The sequence below is a fragment of the Carassius gibelio genome, chromosome A8, assembly GCF_023724105.1.
Source record: "Carassius gibelio isolate Cgi1373 ecotype wild population from Czech Republic chromosome A8, carGib1.2-hapl.c, whole genome shotgun sequence".
NCBI lineage: Eukaryota > Metazoa > Chordata > Actinopteri > Cypriniformes > Cyprinidae > Carassius > Carassius gibelio.
Genome location: NC_068378.1, coordinates 9,671,441 through 9,692,474, shown reverse-complemented (window position 1 = coordinate 9,692,474; position 21,034 = coordinate 9,671,441). Strand labels below are relative to the sequence as shown.

The window sequence follows — 21,034 nt, the reverse complement described above, 5'->3', positions numbered from 1 at the left end:
CTGTTACTTCTACAGTCAAAAATCTGGTTGTTATATTAGACAGCAACTTGTCTTTTGAAAATAATATTTCCCATGTTACAAAAACAGCATTCTTCCATCTTAGAAACATTGCCAAGCTACGAAACATGTTACATGTTTCTGATGCAGAAAAGCTAGTTCATGCATTCATGACCTCTAGACTGGACTATTGTAATGCACTTCTAGGTGGTTATCCTGCTTCATCAATAAACAAGCTACAGGTAGTCCAAAATGCAGCAGCTAGAGTACTTACCAGGTCAAGAAAATATGATCATATTACCCCAATTTTACAGTCTCTGCACTGGCTACCTATTAAGTTCCGTATCAGTTACAAATTATCTTTACTAACCTATAAGACCCTAAATGGTTTAGCTCCTGCATACCTAACTAGCCTTATACCACGCTACAACCCATCACGCACCCTAAGGTCACAAAACGCTGGACTTTTGGTAGTTCCTAGGATAGCAAAGTCCACTAAAGGAGGTAGACGTTTTTCACATTTGGCTCCCAAACTCTGGAATAGCCTTCCTGATAATGTTCGGTGTTCAGACACACTCTCTCTGTTTAAATCTAGATTAAAACCACATCTCTTTCGCCAAGCATACGAATAATGTACCTTAAATTGTGAGTATAGTTGTATCTGATCAAATGCGCATTCTTATTCTTTAGCTTGGGTTAAACTAATTAATTTTACTTTGTTGGATCAGCAGCTATGCTAATGATGTCTCTATTTGTTTCTATGTTTTGCCACGGGGATGTAACTAGGATAAACACAAGTTCCAGTCTGGACCCAGAACACCTGAGAAGAGACGATGCTCACCCTCAGAGGACCTCAGATGATGCTAACCCTGAGACAACAACAGAACTCACAAATATTGCTACGTGTGACTGAATCATATAATAATTATTAATAATGTTCATCATCTGGCTGACTACGAATTGTATAAAGTTTTCTACAAATCCTGTCATACGTGACACGGACAGTCACCACTTATAAGCTATTACTAAATATTGTAGAAACATAATTTTCTGTAAAGTTGCTTTGTAACGATTTGTATTGTAAAAAGCGCTATACAAATAAACTTGAATTGAATAGAAATCTGGGGGTCTTTGCTGGCCACCTCCCTCTTTATTTATTATCCTTTTGTTTTTAATGTTACTGGTACAGACTTGTGATGTTTGAGACCTTGTTTTATTAATTGTATGTTAATAAAGTGACTTGTTTTATATCTGTCCATCTTTATGCTCACCTCGCCTTTGGCAACGAACTTGTGTCCTTTTTACTTAGGGCTGTTATGTCCCGGTGTATTCTGGGTGGCGTAGTCGACTATAGGATTTCTCTTATTGGTAACTTTCTCAAACTCCTGACTGCTTCCTCGCCCCATTGTTACAGTGGGGAAAAAAATTAACTTTTGCAGCTCTTTATTGCTATAAAAGTCACAAACACAACATGTTTTTCTAAACACAACAAACTTTTATTTGTTAAACTCCAGTTGCACATGGTATGTTTTCAGTTAACCCCAATCAATATCTGCTGAGATGTTGTTGTTTTTTTTTACGTTTGCTAACAAATCCATCTATTGGGGATTATACCATGAACACATTCATGTTGTTTTCACACAATATGTAGTCAATTAACATGTTTCTATAATACTTAAACTTTCATTACTCAATACCAAAATCATAAATATTTCATGTCTTCTTTACAAAATGCTTAAACGCACTGTGCCAAAAATGAAGACCTATGTTCCAAAGCTTAAATATAGCACAAAGACTCTTCTGCAGCAACAATAAGCAGAACAAAAACCTTTAATAAATATTTTAAAATATTTTGAAAGAACTGATAAGCATTTTTAAGTAACAGATCACTGAAATGTTGAGAAATAGCTGGTTCCAGTCGGGTGTTGAAGTGCTTTCCATTACATGGATATACACGTTTAAAAAAACAGTTTGAATTGGTTTTGTCAAGTGTTGATTCAAAGCAACATAGAGGAACGCATAAAGAAAAATAGGGCGAATAAGAGAAGTTAAAGGAGAAGAGGGATTACTGAATCAGGACAAGGGAAAGGAGAGGTATGAAAAAAGTTTTTCAAGCAGTACTTCATTCAATTAATAATTTGTTTTTCAATTTAATTTACCATTATTTGTTTTATTTTTAAAGTTATTTTTTTTTTAGTTCAAAACATTGATAAATATTTTTCATCAAGACGATTATTAGTTCACCTCACCTCTTATCTGACAAGTCTTCGGATTTGAGTCTTTCCTTCATCACGTGACAGCCCCATAAACTAATAAACCTATGCTGTCTGAGCCATACCTGTCAAGTATCCCGTTTTGGCCGGGAAAGTCACGTATTTTACCCTTCCTTCCCGCCGTCCTCCCGTATTAGTATTTTCCCGTAAATCTCCCGTATTTTTATTTATTTATTTATTTTACCTGCGTTATTAATAAAATAATAATAATAAAACATTCCCAATCTGAGCTCTGTCACTAGTCTCGCGATAACTCCCACCTGTAGTAGCCTGTCGCAAGGGGTGTGTGAGGTCAGATGACATGAGTTATAACGTGGGAAAAACAACAACAAAAGAAAAAACAGAAACGGATAATGGATGCTACGATAGAGAGTGAAGGCACACCTGCCAAAAAACCAAAACCCATGTGTAAATACCGTGATAAATGGGACAGCGAATTTACTTTTTTAAAGAATGCAAAGTCTGCAAAAAATTGGTACAACAACTCACTAAAAGAGTAAAAGAAAAGTTGTGAAATGAAAAGAAAAACTGTAAAAGAAAACCAATATGAAATGAAAAGAATGTGTGGAATTAAAATAAAATGTAAATGTAAAAAGCAATGTTAAATTAACAGAAAATATGCAAATAAGCCTTTAAATAAATGCTCTTCATATATACCCTTTTGTGTTTTCATTTGGGCTATAACACCTGTCTTAAAATGTAAGGGATACTGGAGCTTTGTTGGGGTGGTGGGACTGCTCGCAATGGGCGCTGGAAAATTTCCCTTATTTTCAAATCCAAAACTTGACAGGTATGGTCTGAGCTGGAAATAGAATTGATTAGCTCATTTTTTGAGTTGTGGGGGAGGGGACAAGATCGCGTCGACGATGCATGCATTATAAGTTTCTCTGTAAAGGCTTTGGCCATTACTCCTATGAAAAAAGCGTAAAAAGACTGATTATCTAGTTTGTTTAAGTGCTTATCAGTATAAATGCTTAAATTCTTTAAGTGAAATTAAACTTAAAAACTTTAAAAGAGAAAACGAATTTGAATCAGTATACCAGACACTGCTAACATTACAACGCTAAAACGAGTGGCCTAAATACAAAGCAAAAGAAAGGTCCTCAGAAAATTTCAGACCACTGGTACCCTGGTATCTCACATGATGAGAGGTTCTTCAAAAGAACTTGACTTTGGTGGATCGTGTACACCTCTCCCCAGAACTCAGTGAAATATCCCTAAATCAAAGAAATCTAAAGAAATCTCTCGTTACATGAGCTACAAGAGAACATCATCACTGTTCTCAACAAGAGAGTTGACTCCCTTGAAGAATTGATTAAAACAAATTCAAACACCATTGAAGAGTTGAAATCACCCCTCCTTTTTGTCAACGCAGAAATTGTGGATTTGCAGAAATCTAAAGTCGAACTAACAGATAGGGCTGTAGTACTCGAGTCCGGTCTTGGAGACATTTTTCTGTCGTCTCGGACTTCTCTCAGACTCGTTGCATTTGCACTTTGGACTCGCCAAGTCTTCTAGTTGGTCTCGACCAAGTCCAGCAAAAAAATAAAATAAAAAATGTCTCCTTCAAAACAAAACCACATTTACATGATGTCGCAACTAAAAACGTGTTGAAAACGCTAGGCGCGCTGCTCTCCTTATTTCCAAAGCACTCTGTAGCCTGCGCTTGCGCTACAGTGGCGTCTGCTGTTGCTGGGCAACCATGACCCACTCTCCATGAAGACGCAGAAGTTTCAGCAAAAAATAAATGGATTTCCAGCACTAAAAATCCCTTGCAGTAGCTCTGCTAATAGATTCATTTAAAAAATGGCTATCCTTGTACAGCTATGATAATCTGTTTCTCCATCTTAGCTTTCAGTATTGTTCTGGCAACACAGTCTCACTCGGTACTCCTCAAATGTCTGACGCATGGTCGAGGGACATGGCGTCACTTTTTTGACGCACTGGGTAAACCTTTGGTGTCATTTTTCAACATGCAGGTTAGTCCGATAGACTTCTATAGAACTCAACAGCGTTTAAATCTGAGGTCGTCTTGGGTCAGCACTCTATTAAACAGAGATTTGTAAAATAAAATTCCACAACTTTTTAAAAACGTTTTTAGGCCTGGGAATTGTTGTTTTAAAGTTGTTGTTTTTAAAATGGGGGGTAAAAAACTATATTGAGTGGTAAGTGTATTACTCTTTATATTGTGTTATTAAAAGTACTGTCAAATCACAGTAAAATAAAAAATAAAATAAAATGCAGCCTGAATGTAATTTAGTGAGATAATTAAATTATATTAAATTCTGTTTCAGTTTGTTGTTTTAAAGAACAAACTAATAATCTTTTCATGTGAAACTTCAGCCACAGTTTGGAGAAATTTGCTCTGCCACTGATTTACCAAACCAATGAGAGGGGGGAAACTTATATGTCACCAGTTTCTAGGTAGATTATAGTTAGTGAAGGCTGGAAGTCTTTTCTGTTTTCTTGTTCTAAAAAACGTCCAGTTCTTTTTAAGTGATTGAATTGAATTTAAATGAAACATCTACCATTAAACACGTTTTTATTTTATTTTATTAAGATAAAATAAAATATAGCAAAATGTTATCCCTGATGTGAATTAGGGATATATTTAATAAAAGTAAATTAAATTGGTATAACTCATAGCACCAAATACCATTCATCTCAAAATTACAAAATAGCTACAGTTTATTATTTTATATAAGTTTATTATTAATAAGGCTGATCATAGTTTTAGTCTGATCTTAACTGTTTTTGTGACATTTCAGTGTGGATTATGGATTGTAATCTTGTCACATTATAAAATAAAAAAAAAACAGGAAAAACATTAATAAAAAAATGCTGTCTGATCTTGACCCGTTCTTATCACCAATTTTGCTTATTGGCAGGATGTCATGAACTTTATTTCTTGTATCTGTTACTTTCAAGAAAATATGCACATTATTTTGAGGGTAAGCATGTGATGAGCCCAAGCCCATGGATAGCCCCAATCTACATAGCAGTCAAGCACACAGACATACCATAAGGTAGTAGTTATTCGTTATTTCCTCTTTTCTTAGACAATAGCAGAAAGGTTGAAAGTACCCCAATTATTTGAAAACATTTTTCATTTTGATCTGGCTTGTGTTCATTATATACTGCCTGGCCTGAAAAAAGTTGCACACACATTTAAAAAAAATAATAATTAGGGTGAACTTTGAGTGCTCATTTGGAAGATAAATGTGAGTTACTGTGAGGTTAAATGAAAAGTTGAACAATAATCGTTTGTAAAGAAATATTTATTTAGGGCTAAAATGTACAGGTTCAAGAATTTCCACATATGATAATGCATCAAAGTAACATCAAAGTAGTATTAGTATGATAATTTAAAGGAAGAATCACAACTGAAATTAAATGCACAATAACAAAAAAAAAAAAAAAAAACAGCCAGTAGGAGTGGTGCTAAAGTTCTATGAATAATTTTTTTTTTTACACATCATAGGCATTTATCTATGCAAAAGAAACTTGAATCATTCAACATTTTATACAACTAGAGCTTGAGCATGTTTTTTTTCATATATATTTACTTAAAAAGAAATGAATTGTCAAAATCTGTTTTGCGAATGCAGCCTGACTCTGAAGCTTTGGTTGGTTTCATAATAGCAATAACTGCTATAGAAACATGGATTGAAAACCTTTATAACATCACTTTCCTTGATCAGCTCTAGAGAGTTCAAGCTAAATCATTTCTACACATGTTCTCTATAAAAAACAAGTATTAGTTTATTGCTGACATTACATAGAGATGCTCAAATACAAGTCATGTATGTTTGATGCTGTTTGTTTTTCATTTTCATTATTACTTCAATTATTAAAGTGAAACACAAGGTAAAATTTCAGTATAAGAAGGCTGTATGTGAAAGTTGTGTTAGAGATTTCATCAGTGATCCAAACAGGTCCTGTTCCAGTCAGCATCAGCTAACACCAGACTTACTGGAGTCAGTTTGGTACCAGGATCCTCCCTGAGAAAGTAAAGACAACAATTTATTCACAAGTGAGATGAATGTACAGCCATGATGGATATGGATAAGGAGTCTGTGGCTATTTGCACTAAGTGAAAATAGCAATGGATTCTATTTACACTGTTAAAATAGAAGGATTTTCTTCTATTTATACTACTTATTGCAAATCGTGGCAATTATCTGCACCTCAGTATTATAGTACATTATAAAACATTATGCAGTAATAACGTGCTGAGTGTAAATTATCATTTTAAATCAAATTATTTAATGGAAGCCACCTTATTGGGACGATAAAGCCCTCCCTACACCTACACTAACACTACCAATACATTATTTTCAATTTTTTTAATATTTCCTTCATTTTTATTGAAAAATAACTTTCCGATGTGATAAAAGATTCTAAAAGAGAGAAAAAATGTTTGGTAAAAAGCGTATTTGAAACTTTCGATCGCGTCAAAAAGAAAACGGTACACGCTTTACCATCTACACCACTGGAGCTGACGACTGTTGACCATCTTTTATAGTGCGGACTATCCCTATCACATGTTTGTGGGTGGAGCTAGTGTAAATAGCCTCTGTCAACAAGGAAGTCTATTTGCACTGAGTGTAAATAGACACTCCAGGATAAGTATCAGCCTGTTTTGCTCTCATCTGAACTGACCTGCTGATTTCTTCTTGTAGTAAATGAGTCCAGCAGCTGCGATGATGATTCCCAGCACCAGACCAGACGCACCGATGGCTATTTTATTCCTCTCAGCTTCAGGGACAGAGGGGTCTGTGGAGTACAGATATCATGCTCTGTTAGTGATTCATTGTAAATGTACATTCTCAATATTTACAATATTTGTTTAGCTGTGAAAGTGTTATCAAAATAATTTCCAGATTTTCTATTTGATCCCATAACCATGCCATAGTCCTTCATTAAGGTAAGTCTGTAGGGTAAATGTCTCATCTTACCCCAGTCTGTGATCATGGGTTTACTGAAGCTGGCGTGCTCCACCATACAGGAGATCTTCTCTCCAGATTTGGGGGTGTACTCCAGCTCAGAGTGGATCTGGTAGAACCAGTCCCCATCAGCCATCTCCATAGTGGAGGTCACGTCTGAGGTCATCTCTTCACCGTTTCTCAGCCAGGACACTTTGATTTTTTTAGGGTAGAACTCATATGCACTGCACATCAACATGGCTGGACGGCTACCACCAGCCTCCCTCGCTGACCTGAGAGTAATCTTCGGTTTAACTAAACCAGGAAAAACATCAAATTAATTCCTCTCACATGAGCCTACACTAATCTAATGTATATAATACTAATATTAATATGCAAGAAGCTATAACACTTGAATGAACTATATGAACAAATTAATAAAATGAACTTTGAATTAAGATTTATAGACTAACACAGAGCATAGACATGTTTCCTTCAGCGGTGTGTGATGTTTTAAAATAAGGAGGCAAAGTCCCCCCCCCCCCCCAAAAAAAAATTATATAGTAAATCTATGTCCCTGTCACACTTCATTTTCCACTTTAAATAAACATTACTTGGAATTGTATTTTGTCTCTTTTTTTATTTTGTGTTTCTACACCATATAATGTTATATTTATTAAGATAAAGTATCCATGATCAAGTTAGTGTTTTATGCATTTTTACATTTATTAAACAATATATTTTATTTGAGAACTAATGTTCAGCTTTAATTTTTAATAGTCAACTTTTAAGCAGTTATCAAGCTGCACTGTACACACTAATCCAAGACACAAAGATTTTTACCTTAAATTTCCCCAAACTGACTGCTCAATAAAACCCAGTCATCATGTTTTCAGGCCATTTCAAGTGTGACTCTGATCTCTCTGATATCTAAGAGGCTGAGTTGTTTAATTACTTTTTAATTAATGCCATCATCAAGGTCTTCATTCAGGCCGATTCGAACGGTGGCCGAGAGCTCAATGTGTTTCAACTCAAGAAAATGCACAAATAGAAAAAACACCAGCAAATTAAGAAAACATCTTCATCAGTTTGACAACACATCTGCTGCAAATACTCACAACACTGCAGCACGTGTTCTCAAACTGATGAAGATGTTTGTGCTCCAGGGGATTAAAACGTACAATATATATTTCAGACCTAGTGGAGTAATAGTAAATACTAATATAGAAAGTAACTGTAAATGTGTAAAGTTCCATAAGTTTATTAATTAGTGTCATATCCATATAATTATTATGGTTTCTATGGCTAGGACCTGCATTTCCTTAAAGGATTTAAGTTTACTACTAGTTCAGGTTAGCAGGTGCATGAAACAGCGCTACGTCCCACTTCAAAACTCACAATATTTTACACTTTGGTGAATAATTACCTTCTTAATAGCTTAATTAGTTTCTTTGGGAAAATGATCAAAGGCAAGATTTTTACTGTCACACTGATAGTTTTTGCAGTGGGTTGCATTCTTTTGTTCCACTTCCACCTCTCTTTTGTTGTTATTCTTCGGGCTAGGGCTAGTTGCATATCTCCGCCATCTTGGATTTCTGGTCTTGCGAGTGTGTGCAAAGATACTTCCGGTTGTGCTAAACGTCAGTGCAGAGGACCGGAGAAGTCCAAACATTAACTTCAATATGTTTACAGGATTTATAATATCACTTCAAATGCAAATAAGATATACTCTGCTATTATTACTATACTATAAATGTTAACTGAGCCAGTGGATTTGAAACTGTGTGTGTTTGGGTCTGGTGAATTCATTAAATACACTAATGTTCACTACGGTTCACAAAATGAAACCTGAACTCATGGTGTGTATACACAGATACATAATGTATTTGTATCTTACCATTTATGTAAATGTACAAATTACTTATTTCTCGAAAATGTTTGTATTACATTGATGTTTTTTAATGAAATATTAACCTCGTGAGATGTGGGCTGCGATTTATCTTCAGAAGTATCAATGTCTCAATTGTGCACATACATTAGTTTGTTCATTCATTATTTTCACAAAATATTTTATTATTTTACACAACTTTGCATCATACATTTTTAACGGGCTGTTAAATGATACAACTAATAAATGACTAATTTTTATATTTCTTTTATCTGATAATTAATGCAAAATAAATATACATGCACTGCTTATGGACAGATACTTATGCTGCAGATCTTACACAAAACATAAACATTCATAAAAACACACATGAATGCAAACATTGATCTTCTAAATGCAAACCTATCATAACTACATTACGTTAAATTTTAGTTACAATTATAAATTGTTATCAAATAAAATTAATAAAACATACCTGCTTTATCAGAAATCTCTGAGAGTCTCGTTTGACAGTCAGAAACCTTGTATCTTATAGATAACAGTGAGAACAAAATCAGCTCTCTGAAAATGTAAAGCATTGCCTATTTGAGTGGTTTGTGTTTGAATAAAAAGATCCCTGTGGACTGATTAACCTGACGCTGAACCGCATGATCAACAGAAGAAAGAATAAAGCAATCTCCGCGTTGTATCTTGATACATTTCCACACAGAGGTAAGCAAAAATGTAGGAATGATGTTTCTTCATGTCTTTGATATACCACTATCTGCTGTTAAATTTGAAAAACATGAATTACAGCTAGCCAATGCAAGTTTCCCTTACAGTAAATGCGAGCGTCACAAAACCGGAGGTCTGCACACACTCGCGTCGCCAGAGCTCACTGGCGCCATCTTGTGCACCGAGCACATTCAGTCGAAATGTTCATCGCAAAATGGCGGCCGCGCTTCTGAAGCGCCATCTAGTGGCTGTGACCCAAAACACATCAGAGTTTCGCCTCTTGTGCACTCTATGGGGAGGCAAGAGAGCGGCGGACTCCTGTTATAACTTTACCTGCTGGTGTCGCTGTTGGACACTGTTTCTTTAAAAAAATATATTTTGTACGCCTATTTTTGTGCGTTGTTTTATTTTTGTACCTTGGATTATTTTCTCATCCAGTTGACCCCCTCTGAGGAAATGCCTCTGGTTTCCTTATATTTTTAAGTTTGCATATATATATATATATATATATATATATATATATATATATATATATATATATATATATATATTAGTATTATTAATATTAATAACAAGCATAGGTCATACTGAAGGCAGCCACACATTATATGCACGCGAGATGATTACTGAACAGCACTGAGACAAGAGTCCTGTAGCACTCACCTGTTTTATCACGGACAGCTGAGTCCAGGACCTGAGCATTAGGTCTGCAGTATGTGTCCACTGCAGCTTTCTCCTGCTGCATGCGGGCCTGATCTTTGTTGGCGTTCTCTGCATATTTCACTCCTAGCTCAGTGTACCCTATATACTTACCAACAGAGCTGTTGAACTGTAGATACACGGCTTTATTGAAGGAATATGACACAAGAAACACCATATCACTGTAATCACTGATGCTGTAGACGCAGTCCAACGACGTGTACTCGTAATATCCATCAGCTGAAACATAAAAACACAGTGTTAGATCTTCAGAGAGAAGAGTCCGTCTGAAACGCGTGGTCTGGTCTGGTTTCATACGGACTCCGGTTCGGTTCTACTCTGATGTGAACGCGGTCAGACTAAATCACGGAACCGAGCCGCTGTTGATGATTCTGTAAAACTGATTTAGGTTTTTATAATTCAGGTGCCTGACATAACACAGTTTTACTGAATCACCAATAGCGGTTAAATTCCGTGATTTAGTACGAAGATCCAAAGCACAAAAGTGAGGAGAGTAACGGTCTCCCGCGTAGTTGTTCACTAGCAACAGGGCTAAACCGTAGATATGTACGTATATATATATCTACGGGCTAAACAGCTGCCGCCGTAGATGGCTGATGACGCGACGCGACGCGACGCACCGCGGAGCAGGGGAGGGCGAGTAGTCGAGTAATCGAGCAATCGAACCAAGCGTGAAAGCAGCCAGAGAGACACCACTTTTAGTTATCTTGGCTCATATTGCTTTCTGGAATATCAATGTAAATATTATTAAAAACAAATGAACTGAATTAACAGCATGACAATATCAACAACACGAATATCAATAATACAAATCCAGTTATTCAGTATATTCAGAATATCAAATAATACAATATTAAATTCGCTCAGTTTCATTTTACTTGCCTGTTCCAGTAAATGCAGACAGCATCAGTATTGGGTGAAAAATCAAGAGTTTTAGAAGTGACATATTTACAGTCTATGAATATGCCGAATGAAGAACTTTCTCTCAGTGTCTTGTTCTTGTGACAGACGCCTAAATATTCTGCCCAATCAGCTTCTGCTCACATAAATGTAAAGTGTTGCTAGGTGGAAAACTGCTTTCATTTTCCTGTTTTCACTGTGAGCATGAACTTAAAATACAAATTTTTTTATTCATATTTATGTTTTTATCTGTGTACAAAAGGAACAAAAGCATATTTATTTTACCATTATTTTTAAATTCTGATGGGTAGGCCTACAGTAGAGAGTTGCAAAAGTTTAATGAGAACAAGGTCTTTGAAGATGTTGGAGAGGTACTGAGTTGACTGAACATAGGTTGTTGTTGTTTTCTCTCTCTCTCTGTTTTTGTTTTCCTGTGATTGACATTAAATCTCTGAAAGACAGACTAGTATGTAGAGAAGACTTTGAGATTGCAAAGTGACATTTTTTTTTCCAGAATCAAAGCCCAGTGTAAATGTAGCTAATGGAAATAACAAAAGTCACTCTTTTTATGAGAGCAGCTGGCCAGAGATCAGTCGTCCAAACATTTCAGAAGGAAAATCAGTAAGTCACTCCAGGCATTGAACTTCTTTATTTGTCATCAAAGTTCACACTTGTTTTCATGGGACAGCCTTAGAATTGACAATAATTCAGTTTAATTGTCAATACATTTTTCACTTTCAGAATTTACAGGTGGATTATCAAAGTTATTTTTGATTGAACAAAACGATGTTATTGTGGATGTTGTACTTCAGAACAACACCAAAGACATTCAACAAAAATAATACAGTATAGGGCAAATCAGTCAGGCCACATTTGATTACATTTTTAGGAGAAATGCCATCCGGATGAAGCAGGTCTGTAAAGTACACAGTAAGGGACTCTCACAGGGCGAAAGTGTTAAGAGACCAGTTTGTTAAAATATAAGCCACACAATTGCTTTATGATGCAAAAATGTGGACACCCTTTGTAATTATGATCAAAGAAGGCTTTGAAAATTAATCTGCATTGTTAATCCTTTTGATCTTTTATAAATAAATAAAAATCACAAAAATCTATCCTTTCACTGGATAATAAATATTTAAAATGGGGGAAATATCATTATGAAATAAATGGTTTTCTCTAATACACATTGGCCACAATTAAGGACACCCTTTTATTGAATTATTTTTTAAACCTCCATTTGCCAGTTTAACAGCTCAAAACTGTCTCCTATAATGCCTGATGAGGTTAGAGAACACCTGACAAGAGATCAGAGACCATTCCTTCATCCAGAATCACTCCAGACCCTTCAGATTCCCAGCTTCTCCTCTTCAGTTCACTCCTCTCATTTTCTGTATTCTATCCATTTCTGTGTTGTTTTTGAGGATTGTGGATTACTGTACGGTTGGAAGATCCAAACATGGCCCATTATAAGATTTCTAACAGAGACAGTCACTTACTGATTTTTTATCTGTTGGTATTTAATAGAATCCATGATGCCATGTGTCTAAACAAGATGTCCAGGACCTCCAGCAGAAATATAGGCCCACAACATCAAAAATAGAGCAGTATATTTCATTGTACACATGGGGGTGTTCACCAAACCCATCTTGAGTGTTTACTGCTAAAAAGCTCATTTTTAGTTTCATCTGATCACAGAAGCCAGTCCCATTTGAAGTTCCAGTCGTGTCTGATAACTGAATATGCTTTAGTTTGTTTTTGGATGAGTTTTCTTGAAATCCTCCCAAACAACATGTGTTGATGTACTGTAGGTTCTGTTTGACAATTTTTTAAAGGTTTTCCCACCCCAAGACTCAACTATTTTCTGCAATTCTCCAGCTGTGACCCTTGGAGAGTCTTTAGCCACTCAAACTGACCTCCTCACCATGCATTAGGACGATATAGACACACGTCCTCTTCCAGGCAGTTTTCTAACATTTTCTGTTGATTGGAAATTCTTAATTATTGTCCTGATGGTGTAAATGGGAATTGTCACTGCTCTAGCTCTTGTCTTAAAGCCACTTCACCAATTTGTGAAGCTCAATCATCTTTTGCTGCACATCAGAAATATATTCTTTGCTTTTTTTATTGTGATGGATGATTAAGGGCATTTGGGCTTTGTTTTCCCTCCAATTTATATTTCTGTGAAACAGGAAGCAATGGCTGGATAATTTCATGTTTATAATCATGCTGGAGTGCTCAAAATTGTGAATATGAATGGGAATATACTTCAGAGATATTTTACTCATAAGAATTTCTAGGGGTGCCGATAATTGTGTCCAATGAGTATTTGAGAAAAACCTTTATTTCATAATGATATTTCCCCTCATTTTAAATTCTTATTATCCAATGAAAGGATACATTTTTGTGAATTGTATATATACAATATCAAAACGATTAACAAAACAGATTAATTTTCACAGCCTCCTTTGATCATATTTACCAAGGGTGTCCATATTTTTGGGCATGACTGTATATATAACATGTGTTCCCTGGGATTATGTTATATATATTATGTTATATATATATATATATATATATATATATATATATATATATATATATATATATACACACACACACTTCTGGAGTTGGATGGCAGTGGGAAATATTATGAATACATCTATATAAATGAAGCTGACTCCAGTCTGAACAAAATAAATAAAAGAAACAAAAGTGACCTTTTCTGTGAAATCGAGGCTAAAGTTTCAAAATCTAATTATGACATAGCAAGCATCAAAGTTTGATTTCAACCATTAATTTCACTATGATTTCAATCTTTGACATGATCTTAGTCAGTAATAAAAAATATCAATGTTACATTTTCACAGAATGTCCTTTACTTTATGAAGGATGATTTTATATAGAAAACAGTAAATTACAAAAAAATGGCTTTAGCTGGGTTTTAAACAAACAGGGTCACAAATAGTGTGCAGTTTCACCATTCACATTGATTCATTTTGTTCAGCAAAATGTAAAAAAGAATGAAAGCTGTTACATCAGCTTTGGTAATTGATTTAAGAGCATAAGGACTATAGTTGGGACAAATGAATGACATTGGTCAAGAAAAACTGTAAATAGTCCTGTTGTGTGGCAAATAAATTTTTAAAAGAGGGCTTCAAATTTTCCAGTCTTTGGTTTTATATGAGCTTTTGTATAATAATTATAAAATAATTGAAAATGGTTTTTTATTTAGTTTATATTACTATACCTTCATAGAAAATCTTGCAAACTATAAACAGATCATACTTGTAACACAGCTAGTCATTATTCAAAACATGCCAAATATGTATTATTCATTTATTTATGTGTTTATCCTTTCACATAATCGTTGTTTTAAATCCTAAGACAATTTTGACTCAATGAGAACATTTAGTGAAATCATCAAAGCACATAAAAAATATTGCCGTTCAGTTTAGTTATTTTTAAGATCATCTGGCTATTTATTATCAAACAGTTATGCAATGTGAGACATTTCATATCATTTTTATAGTTTATGAATTAATGATGTAAAATTACTGTAATTTACAGATGTTATGTTATAAAATATATTCACATCACCTAACCAAATTAACACAAAATAGTACCACAGTGAATAGTGTCTCAGCCTGTCAGAAGACAAAAACAACACTGTAAAACCCGACAAGTTAACTTAACTCAAATCGTTTGAGTAAACCGATTGCCTTGACTTTAAAACCCGACGAGTAAACTTAACTCAAACGTTTTGAGTAAACAGATATCCTTAAGTTATGTTAACTCAAACTGTTTGAGGAAACTGATTGCCTTAAACCGTTTAAGTTGAAAAAGCTAACAGTTATGAGTACTCTGAACTTAATTCAGTTGAGTTCACTGAAAGCAGATATACATTGCAATTAAGTGATTAAGTGATTAATTGAGTGATAATTGAGCTTTAGTGATGAACAGCTGCTGTTAACAAACAGAATCACTGAAGAAAAGAGAAACACAAGAACTACTACAACTGACTTCATACACAGACTTAGATGAAATCAACAGAAATAAAATACATGAAATCTCTCAAGATCTGATGAAACAACCCCACAAACAGCATCACCAGCTCCACTTATTAATAACCAGACTGACTTTATTTCTGTCAGACGTCTACAGAAGATCTAATTGAGAATGAACTAAGGTTTAGATGTTGATTTATTGTTTCATTTGAAGTAACCATGTTAGAGATCAGTGTTTGCTTTAGTTGGGCTCTTGACCCTTGATTTCTGTCTTAGTCTTTTCTCTGGCTGTTATAACTGTGTGTTTCTAAAACACATTTGTTGTAACTCAAAGGCCCAGAAGAAATGTCATCAGGTCTTAACCTGTATCTGGGTGTAGGTTGTTATACTTTATAGTCAGTTGTAGTAGTTCTTGTGTTTCTCTTTTCTTCAGTGATTCTGTTTGTTAACAACAGCTGTTCATCACTAATTCTCAATCAGCACTTAGTTAATCACTTAATTACTTGAATGCAAAGTTTAAAAACTTACATGGTTTAAATCAAGGCAATCTGTTTACTCAAATGGTTTGAGTTTAGTTAACTTGTCGGGTTTTACAGTGAAACACAAAAGAAACTTTAGGGTGTCAGAAGGATTTATTAGTTGCCAAAGTATAAAATATCAGAAAAAACAAACCATTTAAATTGTGTGTACATATGTGTGTGTTTGTGTGCAGGTGTGTCTATGTAAGGGACAAGTGTCCTTGCTAATAGTTTAATATCAGGACATTTTATGCTCCGGATGATGTTTGTCTTTAAATCTAATGATGTGCACAGGCTACATTAAGGGGTATATATATATATATATATATATATATATAATTCACCTGATATGAAAGCATTGAAAGTCTAATATAGCTTCTAAGGTCTGTGTGTGTGTGTCCAAGTTTTTGTTGGGTATTATCTGCATTTTGGTTTATTCAAAACTATTATCATCATCATACACATAGCCTTTTGGGCATCATTTATGTAGCACAGCAGCACTGATGTCAAAATACTCATCTTGTTCTCCTCTGAAAAAAAAAAAAAAAAAAAAACAATTCTGCAAAAATGGCAAAAAAAATAAAAATAAATTATATATATATATATATATATATATATATATATATATATATATATATATATATAATATATTAGTTATATATATATATATTATATTAGTAATTAAAAATAATTTAGCAAAAGAACTTTCATTGTAAGTATTTAAGACATAATGTTTATGTGAGATTATGTTTTGAACAAAGAAATGTGATAGATAAATGTGCAGTAAAACAATATTGTTTGTACAGTGTTTGAATGATGTCTGTGAACAAATATCTAGATTTTAATATTATTTAGTGATTTCACTGACTTGATTATCTTGAAACATAGACTCCTAATTTATGATGAACCATAAACTGTCGATGGTGATAATGAGTTAGATAAGGATTGATTGTTTTAGCGAACTTCTAAAAAATGCGTTGCACTGTGTGTTTGCTGTAAATTTCAAAAGAAAAATTTAATTTTAATCACTAATGAATATTTGAAAAAATGAAAAAAATCATGTTGTGCCAGAGCAATAATTAGACTAGGACGCCAGCCAAACTTGAACATGGTTTGTCATGTACAGTGGTACACAAAATTATTATAGTACCAGTTTTCATTGGTGGAGAATGTTAATTAGAAGTTCAAAGAATCTGAATTATAAAACAAGAATTTGTTGACATGTAAATCAGATCTGTCAGTTGCAGTTGTTTCCTTTAATGAGGAAGAAAGTTCCAGCAGCGACTCCCAGCAGCCCCAGAGACAGACCCACTCCACAGAACACAGCTGGACCAACACCGGGCACAGCAACATCCACATCTGTGGGAAACATACAAACACATCATGATGCATACGTCACTGGATGTAAGGGCATATATTTAATTTTAACAGTAAAGTGACAAAATTATTGTTCAAAAACAACATAATGATCATACAATTTTGTTTTATGAAATATCCTCTGTGTATCTTATTCTAAGTTTTGCTTTTAACATTTTTTTCATATTTTTTCTAAATAAGGCCAATTAAGTCATTCAGACACTGTATTTATGATTAATGTCTAAATAGTGTTAAATGAGTAATGTCTGTCTAGTGTCCTGTTTACTCTAAATTGTATCTGTGTTGTCTTTAGTAATAAATCAAGTGGTCTAAAGCAAAGGATTTGGGAACAATTAGGATTTATACAAATCTTACATCCACTGAATATACATAAATCAGTGTCTCACCCCATGTTTTGGTTATACCACGTCTCTCCAGAGCTTTGTGGGACACAGTACAGCTGTAAATGTCTCCCTCTGCAGGTGTGAACTTCAGCGAGGAGAAGATGTTGAAGGTGCCATCATTTTTTATGCGGTACTGGCTTAGACTCACGTCCTCTGTCACAATCTGATTGTTTTTAGTCCAGGATACATTGACAGGTGGAGGGAAGAGTCCAGTCACATGACAGATGAGGGCGTTCTCAACACCCAGCACCACGTCATCTTTTGAATAGATTGAGGCATCTGGGGGGGCTGTGAACACACAAAAATAGATGCTCTTTTGCACTTGGGACCTATGTGTAGATTTTATCTTGGACCATAAGAAAACCAAAATCTTGATTATATTGGTTGCAATTTCAGCATCTGATTTCTTTGCATAATCTCCAAACAAGTAAATTTAAGATTATTATACATCTAATATATTCATCATGAGAAAATATAATAATTATACACAATATGTCTTACCTAGTTGCTCAACTGTGGGTTTGGAAAGCTTAATGTCTTGGGCTAAGTTTTGTTTGCACACCTCTATATTAGCAACACCAGCCTCATAAAATCCAGTAAAGCCGATGGGATCTGCAAAGTCAGGCAGTGTCACTACTCCTTCTTGTCTAATGAAGTCTGAATGGTACAGTTCCTCTCCATCAAATCCATACATAAACTCTTTCTCTGTATCAGAACATCCAAGAAACTGACTGTCCCTGTGCATAACTGAAACAGATAAAATGTTATGATATTAGCCAGAACAGATGAACAGTATGGATGAATAGCAAAAGATGAACTAAAACTGACATGAAATCAGTGCAGTGACAGTATTTGGAAAGGATTTTAAAAGCCATATTAATTGTCTCAACACTAATAAAGTGCTATTGATATGTGTTTATGTATAAATATAAATAAATTATACATCTCAATAAAAATAAAGATCTACAAAAGTAATTAACTGAAAACATCTGTAAACAAGCTCTGTGGAATATACTTTTCCTCATGAACATATGTGTTTACCTTCCTTAACTTAATAAAGCAGCAGATGTATTTTAATAGACAATTCCCTGACTTACCTTGAGTCTCAGTACTGACAATAACAGCGAGCAGAAGCAGGACACCATACATCTCCATTGTTCATTCAGAGATGATCAGAGCAAACACCATATCAATCAATCCTTACTGAAGTGAATAACAGGTAGAGATACAGACTCCTGACCATGTAGAAGCCTCTCAGTCACACCATCCAATCAGAATCTGAGCCCTGCTCTGACATCACTGTATCTAGACAACATTCTCTTCTATTTCACATTTGTTTGGTTGTTCAGAAGTGGGTCTCTTTATTACTTTACACTGTATTCTGCTTAGAGTTTTGGGAACTGTATTTCATAAATATATATCTAGTATTTACATGTTTAAAAGTATTTACATGCATTTGTGTGCGCGTGAGAGAGAAAAAGTTCAGAATGTCATTACATTTAGTGAAAATGTTCCATTGTTTTACTCTTTATATACAAATATCTACAAGAAGCAAAGACAACATTTATCAGTGGAAAGCACATTTCTAAATATCACAAATTTACAGGTTTAAAAGAAGTTCTAGAATGTCCATGTATCATTATTTTGGTGGTTTTAATACTACCAGAGGTTTCTTTCTTTAATGCAATCATTGACCTTTGTTTTGCATTTTAAAACATAAATGAACTAAACACTGTTATAAAGTTGGAAAAGTTTCTAAAGCGTCAAAAAGAAAGCAAATTTACTGAGGTCAGATCTTGTATGGTCACGAAATCTCCTGGAGAATTCTGACCAATCAAGATTTAGTTTCTGTTCTAATGTAATTTGTTGCTAAGGAAGAAGGTGCTTGAAATGTCTTCTCTGCAAGCCTCAAGCCTGTTCATGTCTAACCTTCTCCAGCACAGATGAAGGTGTCTGATTAAAGGTGCTAATTACGGTACTATTCCAAATTTAGTTAATTAAGGAGAGTATCTGTCATATTTGTGATCAAACCTTTCAATATACATTCAGTGTGCTGTGCATTGAATTGTTTGGAAAATGTTATTTTTATACTGATAAAGAAATATGTCTTTCAGGTCTTTCTGCACTGGACAAGTTTACACCTGATATTAAGATGTGTTTTACTCTTAACATCTTTTATATAACTCGATTTCTTCACTGAAATGAGCTGCTGCAGTCTTCAACATAAAACATTTGCAGTGCTTGAACAAAATGTGTGTGTGTGTGTGTGTGTTCTTCTTAGGTGCATTTTTAACCAGCAATTTTTATTTTCCTTAGCAAGAAATTTAGTGCGTTAAATAAGCTCTAAGTGGAAAACAGACTATGTTGGCGAATAATTGTGAAGGACAGAACTTTTTACGTCTGCTTGTCCAATACAGCTGTATATATCATAGACAGTAAAATAAACATATAAGGTATATATAAGCAAATACTGTAAGACAGAACCAATCAATCACCGAGAGCGTTTGCAGCTGACGATTCGCTCACAATGCTTGAATAGGGCTGCTGTTATTCAGAAAGGATGCATTAAAATGATCAGGAGTGACAGTAAGGCTTTTTCATTGTTACAAAAAAAATAAATAAACCATTTTCATATAAATGAAGTTCTTTTTAACATTAAGGAAAAAGAAAAAATGTATGTTTTCCACAAATATATTCGCCAGCACAACCTTTTTCGATAATAATAATAAAAATGTTTCTTGAGCAGTAAATCGGTATATTAGAATGATTTCTGAAGGATCATGTAACACTGAAGACTGAAGTAATGATGCTGAAAAATCAGCTTTACCATGACAGGAATAATTAAGGTTTTTTTTTTTTTTTTTTTTTTTGCTATATTATTAAAATAGATATCCTGTTTTTAATTGTAATAATATTTTACAAGTTACTGATTCTAACTATAATTTTTATCAAATAAGTGCAGACTTTGTTAGCATAAGAGTCTTATTAAGCCCAAACTTTTGAACAATATAGTGTACATGTAATATTTATATTATAATGAGGCAAGCTTGTCTAATTAAATTGATTTAAATTGGTTGTTAAAAGTTCAAATGGATTGTATTAGTGTGCTAACAATGTACTAAAGTTTTACATTTGGGGTAGAACAGTCTGTCACTGGCTGCCTTTTATAAAAAATGATCATGGTTTTATTACAGGATACAACTAGTATTTATAGTAAAACTGCAGTAACCACACATTTACCATGGTTACCACTACAGGAACATTAGTTAAACCATAAGATTTGTAGTAAAACCAGGTAAAAATTATAGAAATAAAAACATAGTTACTGCAAT

At 34.2% G+C, this 21,034-nt stretch overlaps 2 protein-coding genes across 2 annotated transcripts; both read right to left on the bottom strand.

Annotated features, from left to right (window-relative positions):
- Positions 1-5,530: 5,530 nt before the first annotated feature.
- LOC128018383 (H-2 class II histocompatibility antigen, E-S beta chain) lies at positions 5,531-11,539 on the bottom strand. The gene is made up of 5 exons (XM_052603869.1): positions 11,400-11,539; positions 10,461-10,736; positions 7,229-7,510; positions 6,933-7,046; positions 5,531-6,271 (listed from the first exon to the last, which is right to left on the bottom strand). Exons 1-5 carry the CDS (start codon positions 11,461-11,463, stop codon positions 6,249-6,251), a joined length of 759 nt encoding a protein of 252 aa, XP_052459829.1. The 5' UTR covers positions 11,464-11,539; the 3' UTR covers positions 5,531-6,248.
- Positions 11,540-16,761: 5,222 nt separating this feature from the next.
- Positions 16,762-18,961, bottom strand: si:busm1-266f07.2 (uncharacterized protein LOC368878 homolog). The gene is made up of 4 exons (XM_052603864.1): positions 18,800-18,961; positions 18,204-18,449; positions 17,706-17,990; positions 16,762-17,301 (listed from the first exon to the last, which is right to left on the bottom strand). Exons 1-4 carry the CDS (start codon positions 18,855-18,857, stop codon positions 17,180-17,182), a joined length of 711 nt encoding a protein of 236 aa, XP_052459824.1. The 5' UTR covers positions 18,858-18,961; the 3' UTR covers positions 16,762-17,179.
- Between the last annotated feature and the right edge of the window lie 2,073 nt (positions 18,962-21,034).